Consider the following 18,836-nt stretch of genomic DNA (forward strand, 5'->3'; position numbering starts at 1 on the left):
TCCCCTTAAGAGCCGAATAAAGGTAGTATATATATATATATATATATATATATATAATATATATATAAATAAATGAATATATTACCATTCTAAATAATAATCAACACCAATCAAATTTATAACCAGAGACCAGGAACATTCAGCCAGCTACAGTGGATTCAGAATTTTAAAAAGGGAGGTGCTCAATAGGAGCTCAGGTACATTGAATTTTACTCAAGGTACAAAACTAGGGATGGAGCATAATGATATCTATGACTACACAGCACATTGATTTAACATTTAAAGCAACCTATTTTGCTGATTTTCCATTCATTTTAAAATATGTGGATATCTGGCTTTCCATGTTTAATCGGACCTAAACCAAAGTAGTAGATCTCTCACCACAATGGAAGCCATGCTTTTTTTTTTTTTTTTTTTTTTTGGCTTTCCTTTCACAGAGTTAAATGCAATGCCACAGTTTTGGCTGTCCCACTCTCACACAGACAATGAATACTGGCTTTCAGCCTTTTCACCCTTTAGTCTCAGTTATTGTTGAGTTTTCTACGAAATAGCAGGAAGTCTCAGTTTTCAATCATATAGTATTTCCTTGTGAAGTAACTCGATCCACTAATGATTACAGAGCCAAACCAAGGCAATATATATACACAGCCCAGGTGTGAATGCAAATAGTGGAATACAAGCTATGCGGCTCAATTCCAGTAAATACAGAGAATATTTTGTCATTCTTAACGCGTCCTACAAAATTCTTACGAGACAGCACTAGTCCGTCCGTATCATCAAAACGAGACATTCATAACAAAAACAACAATATTTTTCAGAACTATGAACTGCAAACATTTAATATATTATTGCTTTCAAAATATATTCCATTAATTTACTATGTTTTTTCACATTTTAACAAAAAAAGAGGGGTGCACAATTGTTCCTGTAGTGTGCAATCTTTTATTAAAAACATCTAAAGTACCCAACACTGAAACTCTCCGTCTGTGGCAGACAATAGTAGAATATAGCATAGGCAACTGGAGTGAAAAATATTTAGCTTTTTTCTTGGTGAAAATATGTTTCACTCCCGTAGACTAAGATGCTCAAGACACTGCTTCTATAAATTATTACCTTTGTTGCTAAGGTCAGCCTTCCATGCTTGAGCACTTAGCACACCAAATTTGTAGAAGCTTTGTCAATTCTCACATTCAGTTCTTTGTTTCAGGATAGATTATTTTTTATCATTGAGACTACTGAACTTATAGCTTCCAAAGGCGCATTTTGCAGAAGAATTCTTGCCTCCTCAATTGTTCCTGCCAGTGTGCACTCTGTTATTAAAAACTTCTAAAAATATACCTTTTCCTAAAGAGTGGATTTTACCCTTGCCCCCGAAGGGGGAGGCGAGGGTTAACAAGATTTAAACCTAATAAATACAGTCGAATAGATATACACATATTATACATGCATCTACATATGTATATAGTAATATTACACCCCTATAATACAACAACAACCAGGGCAAGAGTTTGTAATCTCAGATTATCTTTAATTATATATTAATTGTATATTATCTATACTTCTGTATATCGTAATTCTAAAATCTTTCCAGTATTATGGCTTTAGTTGCAGCGCCCCTGAGTTAACCTCTTGGCCATTCCATTCACCATGCACAGTTAAATTAGCACAAGATTAAATATCTTCTACACCATCTCAAATCGAAAGATCCCTATTAAATGTATCAGCCAACCTATTTTAACAATTGTTCTTTGGATTTTAAGTAATTAAAAATTTAGTTTAGTAATTAAAAAACAAAAGTTAAATATGTGCCCAATATTGTTTCATCATGCAATGTTAATGACAAAATATTCTCTTTTTTAAAATATTGAGCTTTCTATTAAATGATAAAATAATTTCATATGGTTTGAAATATTGTAGTATGTGTGTAATATGTATGTGAAATGTCTTAAAGAGGTAAACAAATATTTGTTTATTTACAAATAATAACAATCACATTAGATCTTTCTGTTAGATGGATGTAGCATGAATAGAATAGTATCTTTTGATATGGATTAGAATCCTATATGGAATACACAAAAAACAAAGAAAAAGAAATTTCTATTGTTAAGGGTAAAAATTAACAAGATTGGTTTATGAAGTAACACATGCAGGAGGCCTGTACTGATATTCACTCATGGATTAAGGGGAGAAAATTCTGGTTTATTGCTCAAAAGGTGTCAAAATGTAAAGTTGAATTAATTTTTCTTATTTTTGGAGTGCTTCAGATGTTGTGGTACAAATGAACAAAAAAATTATGTGTCATGGTTTGACCATTTGGCACACTCAGAAAGTGTCCCCATCCCCTTAATAGGGGTTGACTGTAGCATTAAAAGATATATGGCCCTCGTTTCACCGAAAAGTGTCTCCTTAATAGGGGTGTCCCCTGAAGAGGGGTTCTACTGAATATGTATACAATATAATATATCTAATACCGAAATAATCATTTTTCAGATTTTATTTTCATTTTTCATAATTTCAATATAGATTCAACTTGAGCTCTATATTATATGAGAGATACAGTAGGTTAAAAGACAATATATCTCTTTTCCTTTAATGTGGTGTCTGGGCAATCACTGCGGTCGACGGTCGAAGTGATTCTATAAGGAATGCAATACCAATATAAACAAAGGTATAAACTGATTTGTGAGAACATTATGAATCAGTTTAAATAAATTATTCCAGAGGCGGAAGCAGCAAGTATATATGTGACCTATCACCCAATGAATGTGTAACCTTGGCTCTACAATTAAAGAGACAATAACACATCTGCTGGTTCAGAAATCCCACCTGTCACTGTAAATTTTATACTTCCAATCAGACTCATGCACTCACAAAAGAATATAAGCATCCATAGCTTTGTTCATGCTACATCTCTTCCGACTGGGAGCAGTAGTAGAGCTGGGATTTCCCCGACAGTAGGGCAATAACACAACAGTCAGGGCAAGAGTTGTCGCTGGATGGCCGGCAATGGCACTCTCAGACTGTGACAGACATTTGTTGGCTTTGTGTGGGGCTGGCGCCGCCACTGCCTCAGAAAGGTGTTGTTTCAAATAATATTTTGTTTCCCCCAACAAATCTCTCCGAACTTCCCAGAGAGGGGAGAAAATACCCCTTGACGGGGGTGGGGTGGTGGGGCTGTAGCATTAGCATTATTAAAAGTAAATGACAATATGACATACAACTGACCTTGAGTTGACATAACCTCCGCTAGGTCATTTATCACCAATACCTGTAGAAAATTAAAATAACTCTTCTGGAGACTCTGCTTGTCCCTGCGAGCTTGCATGTCCATTTGGTCAGCAGGTTGGGCTAGCACGTTGAATATGGTGGTCAATATTGGCATCAATACCTCAAGTAAAAAAGGTGCAATAATCCTCTGAAATAGAACAGATGAAAGTATATTACACTATACCATGTTTTTAGTTGAGAAAAATCCTTTGCTATCACTGGATATGAGCCTACAACTCTGGGATTTCCCTTTTTTGCTGGAGTGGTAATTCACACATTTGTGTTAAGAAAAGTTTACGAATAAGAAGAAAAAATCATTGCATTAATCACTACTGATTGTTTATGGTTCGATGAGATTTCTCAAATGACACAATATTGAGGTAGTCACAAAACACAACATTGGCTTGGTTTAATAAACATAAAATATGCAGAAATGAACTAAAAAGTGACAGTAGATGTAATGTACTGTAATGTAGTTTTTTGATTTATATAGCACTTTATAACAGAGTCTCAAAGTGCTGTGGACTAGCTTGTAGAGTAACTTTATTCTCTCCTAAGGGTCTCTTCATGTCTCTGAGCTACCCTATAAACTGGTACCAACTACTCTTGTCTGTCCACAACAGGGGTCATTATGGACCTGCTACACCAGGGTATGTACTGGGTTCTTTTAAGTGCACCCGTGCCAAATTGTGTACACTGGGCCTACCATTTAGTCCTTATCCAAGAAGACTTGCTCCACCATCAGAACTATAGGCGAGCATACTGTGTCTGTAATGTTGTGGTGCCCCTGCACTAACCACTCAGTCATCCAACTCGCTGCAGAGTTGGAGAATTGCATGAATGTTTGCTTTATTCAATTGCTGATTGTTTTAAAAGAGGGGAGCAGCCAGTGCCGCAATCACCAGGAATACTAATGGGGGAGTGGGGGTAATTGAATGTAATATGGTATGGGACTTTTAGAAAATCCTTTGATTTTGCATTTAAGCTGTGAATAATTACTTATTTTTGTATTAGGGAAATTTCTAGTGGCAAGGATAGGCAAATGTGGAGTGCAGTTATTTATTTATTTATTTTTTTTTTCAAAATTAGAAAAGAAAACATAAGAAAAGAAAATTAAATTCAGTAATTTTTGACTGTCTAGGTGTGCCATCATTATAAATTTTCTTGTCTCAGCCCAAACAATGGTGGGGCTGAGGTGGTATTTTCCCCTATCTGTGAAAGTTGATCCCTGGCCCCTTTAATTTCGAATTCAACGCTATAAAAGAAAATGGAAATACACAATTTATGTTGGTCCGCCACTGAACAAATTGGAACAGGCCCCCAGCTTAAAAAGGTTGAATACCTGGGGCTATGTAATTCAATACAGGAATGATATTTCATTAAGCCAGAATACTCTACAAAGAGCGCGTAAACACATACTTAAAAAAAAAATTGGAAGAGAGGGATGCTCCCTCGAAAACCAACCCTCCGCTCGGTGTGTTGCACTTCAATGGGCACTATCGTGGTCAACCCTCCTCAATAAATCCTAGATTCGCCACTGCTGTCATTATATATGTAAAGCTGAAATCATCATCATTATCATCTTCACTTAATGCCTTTTCCCTCCATGCAAAGGTTTGACTGTTTGAAGGCTGTACATTTAAGGTAGGCATATTCTGCAACACCAGATGATGCAAACAGCAGCAACTTCTGAATTATGGTTTCATTTGACTTAATCATAACTTAAGATACTTCTTTAATTAAATGAATCTTGTCTGTATATTTTTTCAATGTACAATCAATAGTTATCACACATGACTATTTCATCATATCTCCATATACAACTAAAGCTAACAATTTTCACAGGGCCCAGTTATGCTCTAGGAACTAATACCAGGTTCACTTGTACAAAAATCTAGCAAAATGTTACATTTACATGCATGTGTAAATACATCATGTACAGACCTGCCAACACTTGGGTCATGAAAATCTGGAGATTTTTTTAAGAATCTTAAAAAAATATGGAGGTTTACCAAAAAATCTGGAGATTTCCAGAATTAACCAAAAGATGATGCAAGATACCAAAAAAGTCACGTCACTACAAGTCATTGGCCATTAATGGTGACATTCGAATTGAAAATGGCTGGTGTTTAATGGTATTGGTGTTTATAATACATTGGATAATAACGATCAAATCAATCAAATTATGCATAAATTGGAGTATTTTTGGGGTCTTGGCAGGTCTGCATGTATTTCTCATGAGACTTTTACATGGATTTTCCATTGATGAATCTTGGAAGGAATATCAGGGGCAATTTTTGCTGAATGTGTGAATTGGGTATATCTCTCATAATGAGACTGTGTGTTGCCTGCCTAAATTTTTCAAAATAATAAAATGTAGTTTTTAAGGTGCCATTCATAATTTTTCTTAGCTCAGCCCTAAATCATGGTAGGGCTGACATGGGTGGAGCCTTACTCTGTCTATTTTGAATGTATGGATCCGCCACTGTGGGGTCCAGTCCGACAGAGGCTCAAAGCACAAGGTTGCATTTGGGGAAACCATAGTGAAGCTCAAAGCAGAAAATCCTTTTGCTACATAGATTTAAATAGGGTACAAAATGGTAGAAATTGTGCTGTTAGACAATAACAATGGAGAATCAATTCAAGTGGGTTCTGACATGCTTGACCTTTCACAAAACCAGTTGATCGTATTACACTACAGTATACAGTATAATAGAGAACAAAATCAGATTCACAACTTACAGGCAGGGTTCCCAAATACATTGCTGACCTTTTATTGTGTAATGACAAACCAAATTGTAATCATAAATCCTAAAATAACCTGGTATTCAAAATATTCCAGTCTCAACCCAAAATAAGATTGCCAAAACAACCCAAAATAAGATCGCCAATATATTTTGGTAAGGGTTGCCCCTGAATGGTAAGGGTTGCCACTGAACCTTTTGCAGTTTTTGAATGTACAGATTTAGTCGTGAAAGAATTTTCTTAAAAGTACCTATGAAAAAAAAAAAAATGACAGTTATTTACTAGCACTGAGGACTTGTTGGTCTATTATTTTTACACTTTATGTGTTGCACCAGAGTGTCTGAAGTGGTCTGGCTGGTCCGGTTTGGGCCAGACCAATAATTTACAACTGTAATCTGCAAGCCAGATTGTACTTTCTCTGATGCAACCTCTTCTTTTTTTACAAAATTAAATGACTCGTGTATACAAATACCCTTTGCTTTTAATATTGTATTGCATAAATCTTGTAGGCCTACTTGTGTATTTAACAAAAGCATCTCATAATATTGTTAATATTTAATCACAAGCCATAATAATCTGTCACACTAACAATGATCTGTTCTGTTTACATTCCATTTATCCAGATTGCATAAATCCTTAATTGAAGCCTGGGCTTCTGTTTTTTGGCGAACTTTGGATGGGCTTCTATTCGAGGCTACTTTGGCAAAGTACAAAGGGGGCTTCATTTCAAAATGAATGCTGTAATTGTTGGGAATTAGTACTATAACACAATAAAAAAATTAATCATAATCTGTATCAATGAGTGTATTAATTGGCATTAAATCACTAAAACTACTGTATAAACCAAGCCAGTTTTTATTTTATTTTTTTTCTGTATTTATGTACAGTGTATGTACTGTACTATATCGAAAAGAAGCCTATGCTGTCTTGAAAAGAAGTTCTGTTTTTGTGTGATTTGTCAAAACTAAGAGCTTGTCTAGAAATAGCTTCTCTGTGCATATAATACTGGCAAGAATACGATGCCCTGTAAGGACATAATTTATCTAAAAAAGGTTTTACATCCGGACCCCTTCCCCCACTCCACTACTGGCCAACGTGAGGTGGGAGGGGGATGGTGGGGATAGTCGCATCAGGCCAGATCAATAAAAATTGCTTCTGACGCACCTGTTGCAGCAAATATTTCACTACCGTCAGTGAAAACAGACAATGTTAATGTGTTGTACCAATCACATTTTTTCTCCAAACTGTATTTAAATATTACAACAGATGAATAACTGATGAATAATAATGTATGATCAATCAGTACCAGCTTGTGATTAGTGATAAATGGCCACTGTTAGTCACTGTTAAGCCTGAGGAAATGAAGTGCTTAAAAAAAAATAAAAGTAGTCACATGAAAAAACCTCAGTGCTATTATTTAAGGCAATGGCTATGTTTATGACAAGTCGTAAACATAGTCACAGTACAGGCAGCTACTATAATACCTTACACCCCCTCTGCTGATAGCCATTAAAGCAAGTCCTTACTTATCAGCCAGAGAATGGTACAAAGAAATAGAAATGTATTCAAGCAGTAGTAGTAGTAGTAGTAGTAGTACAAGGCTTAGGGGAGTAGGCATTTTCTGGGGTGGATCCAGTGCTCCCCCTCCCCACTTTTGCCACTGAATTTTAAAATTTTCAATGCAGATCAATGTAATGTGCTACTAACTTACCTATTCTGAGATTATTGTACCTCTCTCCCCATCCCCTCTCCTTTGAAAAATTCTGAATCTGCTCCTGATTTTTACACAGTTTTGAAAAAATGCAATTGTTTCCTTATTGGCCATTTTTTAGGGCATAGAGACCTATGTATTATGTACAAATCTTATTATTATTATTATTATTATTATGCTTAAGCTGGCTTAAGTATAATGTTATGCCTGTGTAGCTTTTTAGATGATCATGCCCAAATGTTATTTTAATTTTCCATTTATAGGAAGTAATATGCCTATATTTTTTGAGTAACCTGATGTTTTTAGTAACCTGATGTTACTACTGTACTTTCATCCCTCAATATCTCAAAGCATAGTGTTATATGAATGTTAGATCTAGTAACTGCAACATGAAACAAATTATAATGGCAACAAGTATATAGTAAACAATAGAAATGTTGTATTTATTTTTTTTAAATGTAGCATTGAAGGTCTACACTATTGTTTTCTGCAGTTTCACTTCCGCAAAAATTTTGTTAAAGATTTATGATTTTTTTTTTTTCGTGTCTTTAATTAAAAATTTAGGATTTCATGTAGAGTAATGTTATGACAGGCAGCCCATAGTAGAGTCATTTTCATGAGATCTGTGACTAATTTTAGGATACCTTTTTTCTCGATGGATTTGGCAAGATGGACCAATTTAGATAAAATATAGCTCCTATATACCTCCCAGATATGGGGGGGAAAGTCCCGTTTGGAGACGTTTTTCAAAATGGCCGCCTGTTGATTTGGATGCTTGTATCTCGATAACCATTGGTCAGAGAGACTTGATTTTGGTCTCAAATTGTTCAAAATATGCATGTTCCTATTTGTTGTAATACAACTTTTTATCAAAAAATGGCGGGAAATGCGATTTTTGAAAGTTTGACCTTTGACCTTGTAATGTCATATTTGGTAACTACTGGTCACAGAGACTCACAATTGATTGCAAAGTGTTCAGGAGATTCATGTTTATAGTCGTCTTAATGAAAAAAATATTTAAATAGTGACCGGAAATGGTACATTCTGACCTTTGACCCATTGTGGGGTCATTCCATGTCAAATCAACCAGATTCAAAAATAATTCCTGTATGTCGGACTGTCTCAGATTTTCATGAAACTCTATAAAAATATCTACTATATGCTAAACCAACAAAAAAAAAAAAATAGCCTTATAGGATATATAGTTTCCGAAATATTGACTTGGTTCTTCAAGATATGCAAACGCAATTTAATTCAACTTTGGAAGCTATAACTCGAGATCGGTAATAGCTATCAGGGTCAAACTTGGTATTTTACCTTATTTTTCGCCATATTTCACAAATATGGCCTTAGATTAACAGTTATCCCTTCCCTTTTGAAGTTATCTGCACTCAAAGTAGCCGCTTTGTTTAACGATGCAAATGTTTTGTGATTTTCGAGGTCACCCTGCATCCATTTGAGTGGGTATATACCCCTCATATTATAGATATGTTATCTAAGTGTAGTTGTCTCTAGCCACATGCAAGCGCAGGCTGATCAAATCAATTAAAATTGAATGGCATATATTCAAACTTGGGACCAGATCTATAAAAGTGAAAAACGCCTATGTTTCTCGATCAACAACGGATCGTCATGGCAATTTTGAGTGCAGATAATTTCAAAAGAGAAGGGATAACTGTTAATCTAAGGCCATTTGTGAAATATGGCGAAAAATAAGGTAAAATACCAGGTTTGACCCTGATTGTTATTACCAATCTCGAGTTATAAGCTTCCAAAGTTGAAGTAAATTGCGTTTGCACATCTTGAAGAACCACGCCCCATATTTTTGAGAAGTCAATATCTCGAAAACTACATATCATATGAGGCTATTTATTTTTTGGTTGGCTTTTCATACAGTGGATCATTTTTATGGAGCTTCATCAAAATCTGAGACGGTCATACAGGAATTTCTTTTAAATCTGGTTGATTTGACATGTACTGTAATGACCCTACAATAGGTCAAAGGTCAGAATGTATCGTTTCCGGTCACTATTTGAATATTTTTTTCATAAGGACGAATATAAACATGAATCTCCTGAACAATTTGCAATCAATTGTGAGTCTCTATGACCAGTTGTTACTGAGATATGACATTACAAGGTCAAAGGTCAAACTTTCAAAAACCGCATTTCCCGCAAAAACCGCATATCTAAATTGGTCCATCTTGCCAAATCCATCGAGAAAAAAGGTATCCTAAAATTAGTCACGGATCTCATGAAAATGACTCTACCACCAGTGTAAAACAGTGCACACATCTGGTTTACCCTCCAATAACAACAATTATTAGAAAATAACAATAAGCACTTAGTAGAGCTCCGCATAGTACACTATAGGAAAATTATTATACGATGGTTAGATTTAATGCTTGAACAAATTTTTGAATGCATTAAATTGAACCTAAGTATAATTTTCCATATAACACAATGCATGCTCTACTAATTGCTTTATAAGTCAATTGCCGTCTTTTAGTTTTAGTTTTTTATAACCAACTGTTGTAGCACTCATCGGTTGCTATAGTGATATGATCAGTATACATGTTTGTATTTACATTTAGCTGTGCGTATGCTGATTTATGTTCTTGCAGTACACGTTTAATTAACTACACATCAGCAGTACAGTATGGATAGGATGAATAACTATTGTGTTAGAAAGAACTTGTTTGTAATGCTATTTTGATAGACTTTCGTCAAAGAAATAAACATTTCAGCATTCGAGAGAGAATACATTCACTGACATCCTTTTTGGTCGGTACATGCAGACTGGTAAAAACGTGTGATGACTTCATAACTAGGCTAGGCTATGACCTAGTAGTAGTAGGAGGCCCGAGCGGCCTTTTGCCTGGCCATAGGCCTACATCTAAACATGTTCCTTGAGTCTTTAAAACAGGTCTAGAATATTCCTATTAAACATTCAGTTTGTTGTGTTTATGAGGGTCCATTGATTCAATGCATTCCTTAATTGTTCATACTTAATATTGAATTTAAAGTAACTTTCTTTGGGTTTTAATTAGCTTGTTTTACGAAAGTAATTTTCAATTACAATTCAATTTTTATCGCGGTTCGCGATGTCTTCGTGGTGACGAAAATATGAGGAATTTTTTTTGGACACAAAAAAATCAAGCAGAGCATCCACTAATTGAAAAATTAGTGGATGGTGGGGAATAGGCAAATAACACTGGTAGTTGCAGTGATGACGTCACAATTGACTGTAGAACATACTGCTGTTACGTCTTCTAGTTTTCCCCCACCATTGTATTTAGGTACACGCTACAGTACACACAATAAGCCTACAAATTTTGGATAGCAGTTGGAGTTCTGCGGGAGTGATTCAGCCCACATCATTATATGTCTGAGTTAACACATGAATGGTTTTATGTTCACTCTCAGGACTTTTTTCCCATAATTACAAATGTTACAATATTTTCATGTATTAAGAAGTTATTAAAATTTCACTATGAAAGAAAATATTACTTTACACTGTACTAACTTAAATACTGTACTCGGTAAAATGGGTTATACTGAGCCGATTTTCACCATTCAAAAGTCGATATGAGATGCTAGATAATGTTTAATAATTTTTTTGGAAAGGAAATAATGATTTCAATAGAAGTTCCTATGCACCAGCGGAATGTACTACAATTGTTTATCAGTGAGATCAATCTGCTCAATAAACAATTTTAATTACTTGTGCAAATATAAAGATGTGGGTAACCCACACAGAAGAATGCAGTACACTATGTAAAAGAGTAGGGGATTGTCTCCCGGTGTACTGCCCAATCACCACCAGAAGGTTATTTTTCTTGTAGGTTATTTTTGGCCCAGCAACAACCAATCCAATCAATCACCCAGGCTGCCCACTTGTAAAGACATGATGTAACAAGTTATTTTTAGTAGCGAGAGTCTCTGTGGAACATGTGCAAGTCTTTACGCTGTGAATTAATGATCCAATCCGCCCACTGGACGGGTCTCTTTGCGGAAGGACCGTGGTGTCTATTTTTAGCCGCAGTTAGCGAGCAGATTATTTTAGCAACAGTAAACAGCAAGAATTTACAAGTATGGGCTGTGTATTTAATTTTACGGTGACCAATGTCTTGTCTCATCAATTGGAAGAGTTGCAAGTATGTCAAATTCGGAGCCAAATCTTTATATTTTGTGAGCATTTGTTACTACGGTAATTGGTAAAGAAACATTTTCACAAACACAGGTAGTATTAAGGAAGGACCAGTTACAGTTCAAGCATAATTTTCAGACAAAATTATAGAAATCAGTAAACTTATTTATTTTTTACTATAATTCTTAATCTCAAAAATCTTAGTTCTGTTGATCAGTGAAAAGTAAATGAGGATGACAATGTGCTGATTTGAAAATATGGAGGTACTGTTCCCTGGAATGGACCATTCCATTATTTCACAGGTGAAACAAACTTGATAATAAATTATTTAATTACTCACTTTGAATTTACTAATGAGTTGATTTACAAGGGGTATAAATTCTTGAATATCTCGTGCTTCACATTGCTTTAAGAGATGTTCAACTGCAATAGGTATGTATGGTAGTACAGTCTCACCAAGGCAAACAATCATTCTATGTAAATACTGACGAACTGCTGCATGTAGAATTTGATGTTGATGAGGTGTGTTGAGTGCTTGAAGGAAGATTTCCAAGGCTTCTGTGTAACAGGCCTCACATCCATGCTGCTTCATTGTAGCCTGAGTATGAAAAGCTTTACTGCTTCGGCTATAAGGTAGAAGTAATACTTCTTGTTAACAACACCAAAATTTCAAATAAAACAAAACAATTGTGATAATTTAACAAGTTAATCTGATCTTAAAGATCATTCTTATATTTATGTTATCTATACAATTATTTATTACTGCAATATCATTTCTTATTGTTACTCCCAGCTCAGATTTTTTATAGCTTTAATAGATGCAATAAAGGTGAATAAATTCCACACCTGTTAACTATGAAGTGCAAACTAATATTTTGGTCCAAGGGTGCTTTTTGGAATGTTCCCTTGTGTATTATTATGGGGTCCTATGGCCCCTAGAAGGAAGCCCTTTAATTTCTTTATGATTTTACTTGGTTTAGTGATTATTTTTTGCTGCTGTGGGGGTGAACACCACTTTTGAGAACCTCCAGACATTGGGCAGTGACAATACATCAAATCTTCATATGGCACACTCTGTAACTACAATATAAATATTATTATTGTACCTTGCTAACGAAATGGCATAGCTGATAGTTTCAGCATAACTCTCTTGTGTCTCCACATCCTCCTCTTGGCATAATTTCTCAAATGTTAATGTAAACTTCTCAATTGTTGGTGCCAGCAAGCGTTTCATAAGTAGCAACTTATCCTTTTTATAATTAAGATACCGAGAAATAACTGGTATTAATATTTTAAGACAAAAAGAAATCAAATAAAAAAAAAAAATAATTTCTTTTGAATCATATAATTTGATATAAATTAATGTTAAGTATAATTCTGAAAAATATTGTTAAGTAAAGTTAAGTACAATGAAATAAAGACCAACCATGAGCTATGCAAGTTTGTAATACCACTTAAATTTAACTAAAGCTGATGTAAATATTGTATGCATTTGAATGTTGTTCCACAATGGAATAAAACATTAATTAGCATGTGGTTTAGATGAGAGAGGTGAAAGTGCATTGCCGTCTACTGAAAAGATAAAGGAGCTGGAAATTGTTAAATGGGTCTACCATGAAAAGCAAACAAGTTCTTTCGATGCGGCATTAGCTGCCACTTAAGCAAACTACAGTACCATAAAGAAGGCAAGACTTTTTTTATACCTTATTTTATGAACATATTTTCAAAGATCGTCAGAGAAGGGCAGAAAAAAGAAATTAAAATTAAAATTTGTTTTATTATATAGCAAATACTTGTGACAAAAGTATCCAGATGGAGGAGAAAATAGAAATTAAATTTTTATTTGGTAAACAGTGTAGTATTAATGAGATGGTTAAAGTCTTTAAATTTTACATTTGACAGTGGCAAGCATAATTAAAATAAAGAAAAACTTTTATTTTTTCCACTAAATGTCCGAAATTTAAGTTTGATTTTTATTTGAAATCAGCATTATCGGCGGATTGTGGGTTCACTAAAGAAATTATAAAAAATGTCTTGCCTAAGTTAAGTAAACGTACCTCCGGTTTCATATTACTCATAATAATAACGATTCCAGCCGCTTCATATATAAATAATTTATCATCATTTGTCAGAATCATCTGGTTACCATTCGCTTCTGTACTTTCAATTTGTAACAAGTCCTGTAAATGCTCCAATATCACCTCCGTATATGGTTTTAGGTTCATGCGTAGTGTCTTTACAAAGCGTAGAAAAAGGTAAGAGCAACGACTGCGCACAGTCGGATGTTTATGTCTCAAGCCGCGATCATCAAGGAAAGCCATGAGGACCTTTGGAATGTGTTCTTGCTGAAGCAGAAAGAATTTTTCATATCGTGCTACTGTCTCCATGAACTGCCAATAAAGGATATTACAACAAAATTATAATATTTATACAAATAATTTAAAGTAACTCTGGTAAAATATGGAAAACCCAAAAATTCAGTTAAAACAGTGAGGGGTGTCTAAATATCTGTGAGTCTTCTGCAGTCATGTAATCTCTCGGAAAGAAACCAACCTCTGATAAATTCATGATATTTGTATGATTTTACTACTGCATAAAAATATTGTCTTCCTTAAAATCCTGGCAACATAAATCAACATACACAGCATAATATGATTACATTTTTGGCTTAAAACTAATTAAACCAACAAATCTCGTTCTAATCTTTAATCAAAAACTACATTTATATCGAAATACTTTACATTAATCAATAAACAATTTTGATATTATCATTGCAATTTAGAATTTACTTAAAAATTCAATTAAGTTGCTCATGTCCCTGGAAGCATATTTAGGGGTTTTTATTTTGCCATTTTTTGCTTGCTCCAGGACAAGATGGAACTTTCCGCTAATCCTCGCCTCTTGCATATTGTTATTAAGGTACCAAGGAACATTAAAACATAATACAGTATTTAAACAGGTGAATTTATGGGACAACACATGTGATAGAAATGAGCATATTTCTGGCTGATCTGATTGGTCAGTTGTTAAGTTTGGCTGACACGCTGGAAAGCTCCATTGTCGGCCTATATAGATGCAGTATACAGGTAAGGTTTTTATCAAGATAATTGTTATGGATAGAGGCACAAAACATATTTTTCTCATGCCTGTTTGATAAAAATCTTATAAAAATATCAAGTATTGAATTCAAACAGGATGGAGTGTGTTTATACAAGAATATAATCAGTAGACTGCTCTTTTAACTTATTTAAATATTTGAATATTCCTATTACTGAATATTTTTATTGGGGCCATTTTTACCTACTTGTCATTTGGAGCCAATTTCACCGGGGAAATTTTTACCGGGATCATTTCATATTGTATTTCTGTTTTCAAAAACTAATAATATTATAACCATAACATATGTAGTAAAATCTGGAAAAACAAACATGTGTCTTTTCAGATGGTGCTTGAGCGTAACATATTGAGACTCTCAAGGTCTGTAGTTACTACAGAAATGTTGCTTCAGATATGGACACTATACAGAAATTTATCATTATCCCTAGACTCATGAATTTATTATCAGTATAAACTGATAATAAATTCTTGTAAAACCACAGAAAAGTACACCATAAATCTTCATCCTGTCTAGTTTTTTTTTAAATTCTTACCATACACCAAACCATCACTTTTGATGTATAAACAATAGTTATGCTGTACTAGAAATTGCAAATTGCAAGTGAAGTGCTGCGAAGTACAACTGCATATAAATGTTCTTCAAACAAAATTATTTATGCGAGTCAAGTGAAAATAATGAATAATAAAACTATAACAAATAATATGAGACACGACCCATTGTCTATATCAGAACACTTCTCATTGGGTAACAAAGTCGTAATTTTTCATTTTTGTCAAAAAGTGTCTAAGTGGTAAATTATGGTTTAGGTTTTTTTTAATAAGGCTTAAAAAATGTCTATGTATGTGGAAAATGTAGTTGATTACCAAAGGTTACAATTTTTATTTTGAAGACTGCATGGTCTAGGAAATGTACATTTTTTTATGGGGCAAGTTTCCAAGGGCGGGTTTTCTAGGGGCGAGTTGACTGCCAAAGAGTGTTGCCAAAGTGCGAGCCAGCGTGTTATTTGATCACAAGTGCAAGACCGTAAGTGTGAGCCAGCGAGCCATGACGTCACGACAATAGATACGAGACGTTACTCGAGTTGTGCGAGGTATCGGCTGAGATTTGTGGAGTACAATTAAAAAAACAAATATAGGTCTAATAATGAATTATTGTGATGTTAAATAGACAATGTTAGCTATCAAAGAGTGACGTTGTTTTTCATTGGGAACTTCGTCCCTTCAAGGCTAGGCCTATACCATCCTAGCTAGTCTAACGTTGGTACGTGTTGGTTAGTCTACAAACGTCGCCTAAAGTAATTGATTTTACCCGGCAGAAAGAAAGAAGGAAACTCTGCTTTTCAGTCGTCTTAGGCCCCTTTTTTTTTGACAAACAATGACCTTTCAGAGGTCAAATTGCTGTCAAGAATATAAATTGGCTGCTTCGCAGCAAAAAATGAAGTAATAACACACATGGAACAGAAGGTAACTGTTGACAAATGACAGAAATGACAGAGACTGATATGACACCTTATCTTTGGAAAATTCCCATTAGTATTTCAACAGACAAGCCATTCTTTTATTACAATTTACATTCTGTAATTCAATCTTGACATAAATCAAAATTGAGAAACAGGAAAACGCATTCATTAGATTAAATTCCTAATTAAACCTGAAGTGAATGGAAGAAGAGGTTCATTGTATCATTTATAGTACAGTTCTGTATTGGTTAAAATGAATGCTTTGTATATTGAATACTACAGATCCTCCAGAATTACCAAATTTATAATCTACACTATTATATACAGTATTATATCTGATAACAACCTTTAGTAGCATAATATTTTAGTTACTACTCAGACACTCTATACTAACTCCTTTTAATAATTACAGTACTGTACAGTATTTACATTATAAAATAACAGAAATATAAACTGACAATGGTACAATTGTCGGAAAAATGTACCTTAGAACAGGGGTTGGCATTAAAATTGTTTGGAGGGCCAAAGTGAATTTTTTATTTTACTCAGAGGACTGCATTCAAACTTTGATGTTTCAGTGCCCTTCCAAAAACCTTGATACACTGATTTATGGCCACTTTATGCTCAGTTTTATTATTACTTTTTACAGATGATCGGTGCTGGGCTGCAAAAAACAAGGTACTTTCTACCCCAAGATGGTTGGCGGGCCGCACACATAGGGTTTGTAATTAATTTTGGAGGGCCGCAAAAAAAATAATCACTAACAGCCGCATGTGGCCCGCAGGCACTTTGCCCACTTGTGACTAGAAGAACATACAATTAAAATATAATTTAAGGGGTGAGTAGAGCTATGGTAAGAGGGTAACCAAGGCTCCTAAAGTTTTAAAAGTGAATAAAACAAACAGGATAAAAACATTGAAAATTAAGTACAACTTGTACAACTGGGCCCTCTCTATTTTGAATTCCTGGACCCGCAATTTCAAATAATTGTACTGGAGCAAACAAGGAAATCTTTAATCAAAAAACATATGTGATACCATTACAAGTGCCTGTAATTTTGCAATAAAATTAGGCTGATAGAGGAAGTTTTGAGTAGGGTTAAGCCTGGTGTTGAGTGTTTATTGAGATTTCTCAATAGACTGCCTTATCTAAATTTAAAATTTAATATGATGCTACATGAATGGGAAAAACCCAAATTTAGTAGAATGTTACTAGTCATTAACAAACAGAAGAAACTCATTTCTGGCCATTTTTTAAGCAAAATTTTCTATGGGTGAGCCTGGATCCTTTTTTTTTTTATAAAAAAAGTTTTTCATTCTTTTATTCTGATGTTGTATGCTATACGTCAGCCTGGCATTGTACTTGCTGTATTATTAATCAAGAGAAATCATGAGGAATGTTTAAGTTAACATACAGCAGGACCTATGGATTAAAAATAAATCAAGCATCTAACCACTATAACCAATCCCTTATTAACTAAACAGGACATGATGAAATGTCTTTACCACAAACATTAAAATCAGTTATCTTTGTAGGTCTATGTGGTTACACTGAATAAAACTGTTTATCATTTAATAGCCCCCTTGGATTGATCTGGGTGCCAGTAAAACTTGGTTTTATTTGTAATGATCACAGTTCATTTAAAACATAGAACAAGGAAGGAGTCCAGCTGTGGGCAAATAGACAATGCTACCTCACCATCTCACATTAGGCTCCAAAGTTCCTTTCAGACAGAGCTGCAATATTGCGGTTAAAGCAGATTGACATTGGTTTCTGTCTGAAAGTGTCAATACGTCAATAAGCCGGCTTATAGGCTACATTGCGCCTTAGTAATATTGTCGCCATATTGCGGTAACAGTTACTGGCTTGCTCTGTCTGAGACTGTCTACTTGATATTGCAGTAATCAAACCAGCGTGTGCATTTATCCAAAAACAAACAAGGTTAAAGTTGAAAACAACTGCGCGGTGGTATTAAAATATTATATATATATATATTACGCCATTCTATAGGGTCTTTCAGGCAAGAGGAAATTTCATATTTTTATTATTGTGCAATAATCTTTAACAATAACCCAAAAGTAAAGTATTTTTGCTATGGCTCTACAACATTAATAGGCCTACATGCATGCTGCATTGATCATACAAAAATGTTTTTCTTTCTTTTTTTAATTTGCAAGAATTTCAATAATGTATAATATGGAAAAATTCAAATAAAATAACATTTTTAATATTCTATGTATGTAGGACTTGTTGATCATTTTCTTAATGCGTGTTTAACAGCCATCGTCACAACAATTACATACGCAAGTAAACATTCCCACGATACATAAGTTCTCAGCCACATGCAGATAGGACTGCGTTTTCTGACGTTATTAGGGAAGTGGTCA

At 34.4% G+C, this 18,836-nt stretch overlaps 1 protein-coding gene across 2 annotated transcripts in view; it reads right to left on the reverse strand.

Moving 5' to 3' along the window:
* Nucleotides 1-18,836, reverse strand: part of LOC117120772 (exportin-T-like) — a 59,674-nt gene that overhangs the window by 8,563 nt on the left and 32,275 nt on the right. For both annotated transcript variants that reach the window (XM_033265854.1, XM_033265855.1), the window contains exons 12-15: nt 13,930-14,262; nt 12,979-13,121; nt 12,213-12,498; nt 3,226-3,415 (exon numbers count right to left, since the gene is read on the reverse strand). In XM_033265854.1, the coding sequence (XP_033121745.1) occupies nt 3,226-3,415; nt 12,213-12,498; nt 12,979-13,121; nt 13,930-14,262 (952 nt within the window). The remainder of the gene's footprint in view (nt 1-3,225; nt 3,416-12,212; nt 12,499-12,978; nt 13,122-13,929; nt 14,263-18,836) is intronic.

Source organism: Anneissia japonica, unplaced genomic scaffold (genome assembly GCF_011630105.1).
Source record: "Anneissia japonica isolate Jap-2015-1 unplaced genomic scaffold, ASM1163010v1 scaffold69_len1423075_cov170, whole genome shotgun sequence".
In the NCBI taxonomy this organism is placed as follows: Eukaryota; Metazoa; Echinodermata; class Crinoidea; order Comatulida; family Comatulidae; genus Anneissia; species Anneissia japonica.